Below are 11,786 nucleotides of genomic sequence, written 5' to 3'. Positions count from 1 at the left end.
AACGTATTTGGTATCATTTACACCATCGAAGCAAGATACACCATCGAAGCAAGATGAGTGACTTGTTTGAGCAATTTGCGAGATGAGTGAATAAATTGCACCCACCTCGCAAGTTGTGATACCACCGGTACATTTTACTCAAAAAAAGAAAGACTCACAGAAGAACAAGGGATGATAAGCTTGTTAAAGAATCAGGTACTGATCCATTCAAATTGTTATTTGACAAATTCCTGCAATATAAGTCGTGATGTTTCCAGTTAAACATTTAGGATAACGAAATAAGTTAGAATACGATTTATTTTACTCACAAGTATCGGAGTGATTGGAGCAAGGAAAAATCAGCTAGCGGATACTGCACCATGTAAATTACTGTATGACAAGTCTCTGCGAAAGTCTTTGTGTTGTTAATATTTTTAGAAGAAACAAACTATTCAATGGAAATTTCAAAACCAAGACAACGAAGTAATCAATATACATATGTATTAACTTACAATGATATTATTTTGGATTCAACCCCGTCTTGCCTACATTGCAATCCAGTCCACAGAGATTCCTTGGGTAGACATGGGTCGCCCATCCAGTTCTTCTTCACTTGATATTGAGTTTTAATGGCCATTATGGCATCAACTAGACATTAAATCAAGTTTATATTCCATTCCATTATGTATATATAGGAGTATTCAATTGTGCAAAAATGTATACGAATATGCGATATATACTGGTTTTCAGTGAGGCAAAAACATCTGTTTCCACTCCTTAAGTCTATAAATAATTCTGTTAGATATATACTTTGTGATCTGACTAATTGTAGTTACATTCTAAACTCATCAAATTTCAGGTTAGAATAAATACATGACATAAATTAGTCAAGTGCATGTGTTTGTGACACCATATTTTCAAATATAATTTGTGAACATATGCCATCGGGAATTACAGATCAGTTACAGGCCGGCATAAACATTGCAATACTATTCAGAGCATGAATAATAAATATTGTTGTGATGTCTGCATCTTGGAGAAAGATGCTATCTAATGTTTTTGATTACAGGGAAAGAGAAAGAGGAGACAGAAGATTGGTGTCTCCTAATCAACAGACGGTCTAATGGACAGTTTAACATCACACATATCTTTGTATAGGTTGTCTACAGAATAAAATCGTTAATTATATGTGTCTATATATGTTAAATAGTTAAACATACAAGTTCTCCCTATAAATATGACATGGAAATATTTTATAGACAACAGACGTCTAAAATATTGTTTATGTTCTTAAGCTAATTTTAATGCTCTTTTATGCTCGCTATTTTCCTCAGATTTTGATGTCATGCATATTGTGACTTTTTGGTCAATTCTGAATAAATATTTTTGCCTTTGCACACCCTTTGGAATTTCCAGTAATTAAGGTGTCAAGAGCCCGGCAGAAATTTAAAGCCTGCAAGGCAGTAAATTACGCAAGCTAGGAAATTTTGGGAAGGTATCGGTGGTCTTGCATATAACAACATTTTTACAATCTATTTTCTTAATTAATATAATCAGGCCCATATATATATATATATATATATAGAGAGAGAGAGAGAGAGAGAGAGAGAGAGAGAGAGAGAGAGAGAGAGAGAGAGAGAGAGAGAGAGAGTAGTTACGGTCTTACGGAAGTAGTAGCTAAATTACACGAATATATAATTAATATTTGGCATATATATGTTACCATCGTCTGGAGAGGTGGCGCTGTCGTTACGTGGGATGCCAAAGTATATCTCGATGGCATTGAGCATGGGTGGTAGCACGGAGGTGTTGGTGGCGACTATTGAGATGTTACACAAACTGGCAACAATCGGGCTGTATGTTGGCTGCATGGAAGACAAACTTAGCGGGCTGTATTCCCACTTGTTCTTGCCGTAATATATGTCTAATTGACGTAGCTGCTGCTCAAAGTTGGCGAAGTGCAGGAAGTGAAAGTAGGTCCAATCGGTCGGCCAGTTTGGTGATTGAGTGATGTTGAGAGGGACAGAAGTGGCGGACGTGGTGACCGCGGTCCGGAGGACGTCTTCCGGAACATAGATGTAGTCATTTGAGTAGTAATTCATACCGCGGGTATCATTTGTAGAGATGTTATGCGACGGCGTGATATCGATGTAAACTTGTGACCACCAGAAACGGTCATGTGTATCGTTTGGGTACCTGAAAAGAGGTAATACATATCATTTGTAGAGACCTTAACCCATATGTTGATCTTTATTTTCCAAAAAGAACTATTGATTGTTTCAAACTTTTTTTTCGAATAATGTAGATATTACTAATATATATATGAAACAATAAATTTTAATCTAGAAAAGTATGAAAATTCATTTAAAATTATTACAGTAAATGTTTCCTTAACTTTATTATACTAGAGTTGCAGATTTCATTTATATCGTTCATATTTTGTCGATCTATTTATTGCGCAAGTTTAGTTGGCTGACGATGGTTAAACAAATCACTTAACTCATAAATAACCTATACTAGAAAAAACTATTCTTCCAAACATAAGCATTTTTTTAGGCGGGTAGATCTTTCGAAGCTAAATGGCCACCTACGAAAATAACAACCGTGAGATGAGATAGTTGTTCACCTGTGAAAATAGATTTTCGCATACGGATCTCTTAAGAGGTCCGCATGCAAAAATAAAGGTACTTTTGCAGGCGGACCTATTAAGTGACCCGTCTACAAAAAGATAAAAGCATCTTAAAAACTGCCACGCAGCCAAAATTTGATAAAAGCATCTTAAAAACTACCACGCAGCCAAAATTTTCTAAGTCCCTCTACCTCTCTCCCCTCCCACCTCTCCCTCCCCCCTCCCGCCTCGGCTGGAGGCGGCTACCAGGCGGTGGCGGCTGCGTTGCACCCCGACGCATTGGTCGGAGGAAGGGGGAAGGCAGTGGCGGCTCCCCTCACTCCTTCCCTCCCAGATTTGGCTAGAGGGGGGGGGGGAGGGGGAGGCCGCCGGCCGGTGGCGCGGGGCGGACGGTGACGGGGCACGGCCGTGCGGCGGCGGCGGCGGCATGCAGCGGCGGAGGAAGGAGGTCGGCAGCGGTGCTCCCACCCCCCAGATCCGGCCGACGGCGGCCCTTTCACTCCCCTCCCCTTCCCTCCCAGATCCGGTTGCATCGTCGGGAGGGCGGTGACGGCGACTGCATGCAACGGCGGAGACCGGAGGTCGGCGGCGGCGCTCCACTCCCCTCCCGGGTCTGGCTACGTTGTGGGGAGGCCGGCACCGACAGCGGCGGCCGCATGTAGTGGCTGAGGCGGTAGGTAGGCGGCAGCAGCGGCGGCGGAGGCAGCGCAGAGGCAGGAGGTCGGCGGCGGTGCAGCTCCCCTCCCCTCCCTCTCCCTCCCAAAACCCTAGTGGCGGCACAGCTCGTGGTGGCGGTGGTCGGAGGGGAGGGCGGCGGCGGGTAAGATTGGGGGCGGCGATTTTTTTTACGCTAAAAATATTTTCGTAGGCGGGTGGATTTAGATGCCTGCAAAAATTATTGATTTTCACAGGCCTTTGAATGTAGGCGGAGGTTATGGCCGCCCACAAAAATATGTTCTGGCCTCCTATAAAAATGTTTTTTTTAAGTAGTGAACAAGAGTGGGATATTTGTAAGTACCCTTCCAGAAACTTGTGGGTTCTTTTTTTAGTTTGATTTTTTTTCGGAACATTTACATATCACTGAGCTGCACGGTTCTAAAATAGCATGCATGCATATCACAGCGGTGACAATGCAATCATGGAAATACTGCGGTCTGGAAAGATTCCATTTTGTTAAAACTATTTTATCGGAGCTTACTTTACTCTTTAAACTGTTTTTCTTCCTTCACCTCATTCTTGAATTTCTAATAATATCTTATAAGAATAATTGTATCTATACCATTTTAAATTGAATTTGTACTAACAAATACCATAAAAACTTTGTTTTTCCACTCTATCAAACTTCGATTAGCCATGTCATTTGGGTGATGCAACCTCTGCTGCATATATAGTCCAAAGGGATGGTGTACCGGAGGAAGTTAAAAATGAGACACAAAATTTGAGATAGATGAGCATTCTTTCATTCATCCTCTTCCCTTCCTTTTATAGTGCACAAGGAACCTCCTCCCCTCTATATAGGTATAGCCACGGAGGGACAAACCTCCTCCCCTTCATAATGATAGGGATTGAGTCCGGAAATGCTGGCTACCAAGCGACCCGTGGGGGTGGAGCAGATTGGGCGCTCCCCCCGCGCGCCCCACCCCCCACGCGCGTGATGCAGGCGCCTAGCCCCACCACGTTCTTTGCCCCCACCTGTCATGTGTCTCCACCACATACTCCATTGTAACAAATCATCCACATATTTTGGAAACCCTCTATTAAGGGAATTTGTTTTATTTTTTGTTCCAGCAAAAATGTTTCACCTAGTGTAGTCACAATGTTTCACTATCTATATATCTAATGTTACAGTGAACTGAAACATTCTTTCGCTATTTGCTGAAACATTGTTTTTACATAAGGTGAAACAACACCCGATTTAAACGATTGAAATATTTTTGATCTAGTTAGTGAAACAATTCCGATATACTGGTGGAACATCGTGCAACATTTAAAAAAATCAATAATAAGCTAAAAAATATTTTCGTTGGAATATATCCATGTGTAGTCTTGTTTTGAAGATTTAATTGCAACGAATTTAATGGTGCAATTGATTCATGATTTGGATAAATAATTTAAGAGAAAAATTAGTTTAAAATAGTTTTGCACATATGCGTGGCGTTGACATAATGCTGATGTCAACGCCCGATTTTTGCAGATTTGGATCGGGCGACCGATCCCTAGTCCCTTCCGATTGAGTCGGTATTTAAACCACACAATTGTTGGATATGGCAACTATCTCTCAAAGCCATACACATTAATAGGAGGCTTTGTATAGTGCAAAGTAACATGCATTAATCCCTCCCTCCTGTCATATTCTTTGAAATTTCTCATCTAAGGGTTCAATATCTCTTAAATTACTGGAAATAATTACTATCATTTAATCAAGGAATTAGTCTATATGCATCCCCATTCAAAGTTTCCAACTTTCTGAGATATACTTTTGCAATCCACTATCATACCGGGATATGTATGTAAAGTTGTAAACTAGGGAAAGTTAGTGGCACTAGTTGCATTGTTGAGTATGCCAAATGGTCTGAATGAGTATTCTACTTCTCACATAGGACTACTCGTCCCTTCACACGATATGGATATTACTTGCAACTATGGCATTAGTAATTCTTCCAACATCGTTTTATTTTCACTACCAAAACACCAATTAAAAATAAATGTAAAATATAACACAGGGTATATATGTCAACATTATAAAAGTCACCATAAGAACTGGGTTGGATTCTTGTTAGGGGATATTTTGCCTGGTCTGGACAGTTAAGGGTCGTGTTTCAGAGCTAAAGGCTAATTTCTAGGCTCAGGCTCAAGTTGAATGGGGGTACAATTGACTTCACTCGTTCTCTTCAAATAAAGAACCACTTGTGGAACTCCGATGTGGCAGTTGTTTTAGGTCTTATTGACGGGATTGACTAGCACTTCACACATATAAACATATCATGTTCATCATGAGACACTGAAATATCGGTCAAGATATCTCCACACATTGAAAACTAAATCTTTTGGCTTGAGTAAATAAATCCATGCAATATCCTGCCCGTCCATATATCTATCCATCCACTTCTAATTTAAAAAACTATTTTCAAGGACAATACCCACATTTTACTTCACATTTTATTAATAGGCCGTCTATATAAACCCCCCCCCCCCCTTCCCCCTTTTACAGTATGTTAGGAGGGCTCGTGGTCACAGACAGTCTTTGCCTCTAGAAATCGATTTTTAATGGAGGATTAGACAACCACCTATAAAATTATAGCTTCATTTCTAGAGGCCCTTATTTTCAAAGGTAGTTGTTTTAACTAATTAATTGTCAAAATAATCCATTTTTACATACAATTGTCTTAATATGATCGTATGCCGAAATGATTTTCACATGTCATGTTAGGTCAATAGCTAGCATCTGAAAATGCATTTCTTGAGACGATTGCTGTTTACCTCTATGTGAAAACGCACCAATTCTACAGACCTTCGTTAAAGGGCTATTGGCTCAACCGCATATACAAATGTATTTTGGCTATTTGTATAAATGTTTTTATTAGTAATGATTCATCTCCATACAACCATCTAAGTGTGTGTGTGTGCGCGCGCGCGCGCGTGCGTGCGTGCGTGTGTGTACACACTAATTGCACAATATAAGAAAGCTCCCATGTTAACCAGAAATAAACATCAAGTTCTTAATTACATGGATTGTATTGCTGTGACTTATGACTGTACTTAGGAGAATATTTGTGCTCAACAAAACATGCCATTAAAAATATCATGGACTCTTTTAGCATTTAATTTACAACCATTCCTATGTTAATTCGAAAAACAATGAATAAATGTGAGGTGCAAAGTTAGAATTTTTTAGATTAAAACAAGCGTCCATGTTAGCTACAAATTCAACTTACTAATCCCAAACTTTAGAATAATTAAATTAATAAAAATATACTACAATTGAGGCTTCAATCCATGTATACAACTTGCTACTTAATTATTAGTTCCGAATTATAGAATCATTAAATCAGGAAAAATACTATTTGGTTGAGAGTCCAATTCATTTTGCTCGTTATTACTTATTAATTCCAAATTTCTTAATTATTAACTCATGAAAATGCTATAATGGGGTATAACTTATTACTGCTTATAAACTCTGAAATCAATATTATTAATTATGGAAAATGCATTGAGACCTAAACCGAGTACACTTCTTTTTTTACAATTTTTCGAACTGCTTGTTAGTCAAGATTTAAAAACTACTCCCTCTATCTTATAATATAAGGCGCGGTCAAAATTGGTATGATCTCCCAAACTAATTTTTAATTTATAATTTTTCATATACTATAATGTAGCAACAAAATTATAACCATGTGAAAGTAAATTTAAATGTCAATCCAATGCTACATTTCATATTATACTAAATGTTTGTCAAATGTTTTAAAGGTCAAATCTTGGAATACGTGTGCGTCTTATATTATGGGATGGAGGGAGTAAAATCTAGAGTAAACAACTCCACAAGTACTACTTTATATATATATTCATCAATTCTGAATTTCATATAATTACTGAATTAAGAAAATATAATGCAACAGAAAAGGTATAATATGTGGATACTGTTCTTTTCTTGCAAATACTGTTTTCAAAATTTATAACTATAAAAAACTAAATTATTTTGCACTGGATACTTAAAAAAAAAAGGCAAATTTTACAAAAAAAAAAGGTCGTGGGGCAGTGTGGACTGAGGAAGAGAGAAAAGGGAGAGCTAACGTGTGGGCCTACGGGTATTCCTAACATTTCACATAATATTTCTCCTATTCAACCGAAAACAAATATTTTACTGAGTGTGATCCTTAGTAAATATTTAATTTTTAAGAGTGCATTCCCTCCAAAACTTTACTGTTGCGGTGTCTTATAGCTAAAATCGTAAAGTCACAATGTCCTATAGAAAGCTACATGACACTGTAATTTTACGGTTTTAACTATAAAACACCGTAATAGTAAAGTTTTGGAGGGAAGGCGCTCTTAAAGATTCTGCAACACGTAAGTTTGTGCGAGCACAGATGATGTTAGTGCAAATTAACACGGAAATTAAATGACTGATCGACAAGTTGCTAGACCTGAGGGTATTGGCCGCCCCGCCCATGTTGATGCGTGTGACGAGCCCAAGCGATTGGTTCGCCGTGGCGTCGGTGTACATGTCGCTGCCCATCGGCCTCAGCTCCAGCGATGAGATGAACGGAGTCCCATGGCCGGTGTCCAGCAGGCACACCGACAGCGAGCTGGCCACGGTGACGGCGATCGCTTCGGCCGTATATGGTATCGCAGCGTCGGAGACGGTGACCTTGTACCAGAAGTCGAGGCCGATGTTCAAGTCGAACTTCACCGGCTTGACCGCGAGGCTCTTGCCCCCGCCGTCGTAGTCGCCGTGCATGAACCGTGCCCTGACGAGGTACTTTCGGCCTCTCGCGGCAGAGGGGATGGTGTAGCAGTTCCGGCCGCCGGACGGGAAGCTCCTCAGGCTTCGATCTGCCTTGTATTGCCATGGGTACCCTGAAGAAATGTCGTGCTTTTCTCCGGTTGCTATGTACGCGTCATCGGAGACGTACGAGATGTTGGTGACCATGTCGACGTGTGGAGGGTCACTTAGCCCACAGTCGATGCTCACGAACCCTGATTCAATTCAGAGACGATGTTAATTCAAACTGCATGCATAAAACCACGTACTTCCTCCGTCCCAAAATGTAGGATTTTTTAGGTTGGCACAGGTTAAAATAGTAGGTGAGAATTGGTTGAAAAGAAAAGGTAGATGAAGAAGAATGGTTGTGATTGGTTGAGAGGAGTAGATAGGTGGAGAAATAGTTTCATTTTAGGACAATGTACAATGCTAAAAATAACTACATTTTGGAACAGAGGTAGTATGTAAGTAACAATAATATTAATTAGGGTTCAACTGTAGCAGAAGAATCAAAGGGGCATATATACGTATCAGTTTATCACTATCTCTACTATTATAAAAGTTGAAGATTTTTGCTGGTACTTTGGTACGTCATCTGTGTATGAGTTGGTTTTTAAGTTTGTTCGATTTTGAAAATACAGATCTGTATTTGAGTTGGATTTTAAGTTCATCCATGGATGAGTTGTATAACAAATCTCTTTAAAATAAACTCACATGTTAACTTGACATTCTTTTATAGAAAATATATATCCAAGCGAATTCTCACGATGAATTTCACAATGAAAAATAATAAGATTAAGATAGCCTTCATCTGTTATAACGCACGCATATTTTTCTAGTATATATGTATGTGTGTGTGTGTGTGTATATATATATATATATATATATATATATATATATATATATATATATATATATATATATATATATATATATATATATATATATATATATATATATATATATATATATATATATATATATATATATATATATATATATATATATATATATATATATATATATATATATATATATATTATAGTCTCTACTTCTGTACGTACGTACCTAGATTATCGGGCTCTGCATGTACGTACACATGCATCAGTAGCGTAGCATGAACAACTGCAAGCAATAACATCCTCATTCTTCTCCAGACATGCATATTCCTTCAGGGAGAGCTCGATCCAACCTATCGATCTTATCCTACCGTCGCGGTTTTGGATGCACTGTACCTAGCTCTCACACATATATATAGTAGAGCTGGCTATCAAATTTGGCTATCGGTTCAAAATACCATGTGCAACGTAGATAATTTACACCCTGTTGGTTGGATCCTTAATTATTTGTACTGTTTGTCATATGGATGTATATTATGGCTAATTAATGAAGTGTACAACTCTTCTTGTTGGCCACTTGGCCATGTACCTTTGACCACCATTTATTCTAATGGATATAAGGTAGAGTCTCTACCTTTTTGCGTATAAAAAAAGGGTACAACTTGATTTCGACTCAATTAACAACAGATTTGACCCTTTGATTCCACGCGATCGAATGGCCAAGGATGTTGTCCGGCAGATCAGGGTACCACTTTTGTTTCTTAACTAGGAAGTAGGAAGGTAGCCCGCGCATATGTGCGGGCATCTTATTTAACTATATTAGAAATTTGATTTGGAATGTTTATGATTATTCTATTGTAAACATCTTTAATTTTTTAATAATTTGTGTGGTGTTTCTCTGAATGCTAGTAGCCATCGCTAGCATATAAATTCTAAACTAAAATTACTTAAAGCCGTGTAAATTTGGTTTTATAAGAAAAATATATATGAAACTATATATCACTTCTGCATAATGCATTTCTTTTTTTAATATTTAGCATATCTTATTTTTGCGCTTTCTAACCTATGAGTAACAAATTTTCTTTTGTATACTATATATGTTTTTATGAATTTTAGGATGTGTTAATTGAAGATATTTTCTATTAAAAATATGGCTAATACGACTACGTTATCTAATTAAATGAGCTTAATATCTTGAAATATTGATTTAATTGTAAGTATATAGTATTGCACTATGGTTTAGTAGTAAAAATTTTCTAAATCAGAAAATATATTAGAAAATGAGACTTTATCGCTCTCAAGTTGTAGTTTAGGGCTGTATATACTTCGACTGAAATTATGTTAGATTTTGTTTCCAACATAATACCGAAAAAGTCAAACTTTCTATTATATTTTATTTAAAATTTTAGTTATTTTCATTGTATCAGTACTCCTAAAATATTTGAACATTGCTATTTAAAATGGGTTTCAAATTAAAAAAAAGTTAAATTTAGAAGAAAAAAAGTTCAGTCTTCAATTATTTTTATCTTTTTTTTCTATATTTCCATTCCATCAAGCATCCCTTAACTGTTTTGATCTCTGCAATTTGGTATGGAAATATAAGTGGGTTAAGGCCATACAACTTGACATGGGATAAAGGTATCCCTTAATTGTTTTCAATCTATAGTCTATGACAAATAGATCCTAGACGGGGTACACGTTATGACATGAAAAAATGATATAATTGAAAGTTTTTTTCTCTAATCTATTGGTGACATCAGATATCATATGCATAATTTAGATGTTATGATCATATTAGGAACGTCTATTTATCTCTGAAAAGATCATTTATTCATAAAAACGCATCTAAGATGAAGTATAAGTAAATAGCCCCTATTTGAATGTTAAGACAAATTAACTATTTCCACTGTTGAGGAAAAATATATCAATATTATCAATATTTACAACACCAAATTATTTTTACTAAATTCATAATTGAATATGTTTTTTATAATATAATTGCTTTGTGTTCAAAATGTTACTATGTTTTTTATAAACTAATTCAAGTACTTTGACATAGACAAAACTTAAAATGACATGTAATCTATAACATAAGTAGTTGGAAGAAGATCATTAGATATTTAGCATGGTATAAATAATGGGTTGACCGTTTATTAAAAACATAAGGTGGGATATTTAAATTTTTAATTAGAAATTTTAGTATTTTATTTTATTTATTGGGCTTCAAGTTGGATAGATGTGGTCCACAATGTATTACATTATTTATTTAATTGAATATTACAATAGTTTAGAAAGATCATAAATTGAATATAAGATTTAAAAATTTACGATTATTTTAAAGCCTAATTTATGTTGTTTCTATAAGTGCTAGCTTGAGGAGAAAGAGAAGAGAAGCACATGACAGAGAAAAAGCTGGCTAGACTTGTTAGGCCGAGTCCATTTGTGGGTGTTTTTTTCCATAAAGATAATTTTGGATTTAGTTTCTATGGAGATAAAAAGAACAGAGAATGAATGGCAGGTAGAGAGGAACGGGACAAACAGGAGGGAGGGAGTTTTGAGATTTTCTTTTAAAGATAGATCTAACCATATAAGATAGTGGATCCATTGATTCAAGTGGAAACCGATGGTTAGATGTTTTGTTTTCATTTGTCACACTTATAGATTTTTTTTAATTTATTAGAGTCTCACGTGGCGATCGACTTAGAAGCGTATATGGGCGTACCAATAGGCCTAGACATTTGTAGTTAGAACGGTTGCATGATCTAATTTTTAGATAACGAAATATGAGCAATATGGATTTTGAATTTTTATTTAATTATAAATAACACAGCAATTAACAAAAACTGAGAATAAAATTGTA

The 11,786-nt window shown here is 36.7% G+C and overlaps 1 protein-coding gene across 1 annotated transcript; it reads right to left on the bottom strand.

Moving 5' to 3' along the window:
- Window positions 1-307: 307 nt before the first annotated feature.
- On the bottom strand, window positions 308-9,307 carry LOC107278845 (probable LRR receptor-like serine/threonine-protein kinase At1g05700). Its single transcript, XM_066304026.1, has 5 exons — window positions 9,156-9,307; window positions 7,750-8,302; window positions 1,703-2,175; window positions 492-627; window positions 308-384 (listed from the first exon to the last, which is right to left on the bottom strand). The coding sequence occupies exons 1-5, from the start codon at window positions 9,250-9,252 to the stop codon at window positions 339-341; spliced, it is 1,305 nt and encodes a 434-aa protein (XP_066160123.1). The 5' UTR covers window positions 9,253-9,307; the 3' UTR covers window positions 308-338.
- Window positions 9,308-11,786: the final 2,479 nt, after the last annotated feature.

The sequence above is a fragment of the Oryza sativa genome, chromosome 9 (assembly GCF_034140825.1).
Source record: "Oryza sativa Japonica Group chromosome 9, ASM3414082v1".
NCBI lineage: Eukaryota > Viridiplantae > Streptophyta > Magnoliopsida > Poales > Poaceae > Oryza > Oryza sativa.
Note: the sequence above shows the minus strand (reverse complement) of the source record. Positions and strands in the feature narration are given on the sequence as shown.

Bases quoted from the DNA above. Each gene is read 5' to 3' on its own strand.
- LOC107278845 (XM_066304026.1), bottom strand. From the start codon at position 9,252: ATGCATGTCTGGAGAAGAATGAGGATGTTATTGCTTGCAGTTGTTCAT. The intron at 8,303-9,155 runs GTACGTACGTAC...GAATTGAATCAG, and splicing joins TGCAGAGCCCGATAATCTAG to GGTTCGTGAGCATCGACTGT. The intron at 628-1,702 runs GTAACATATATA...TTTAATGTCTAG, and splicing joins CGCCACCTCTCCAGACGATG to TTGATGCCATAATGGCCATT.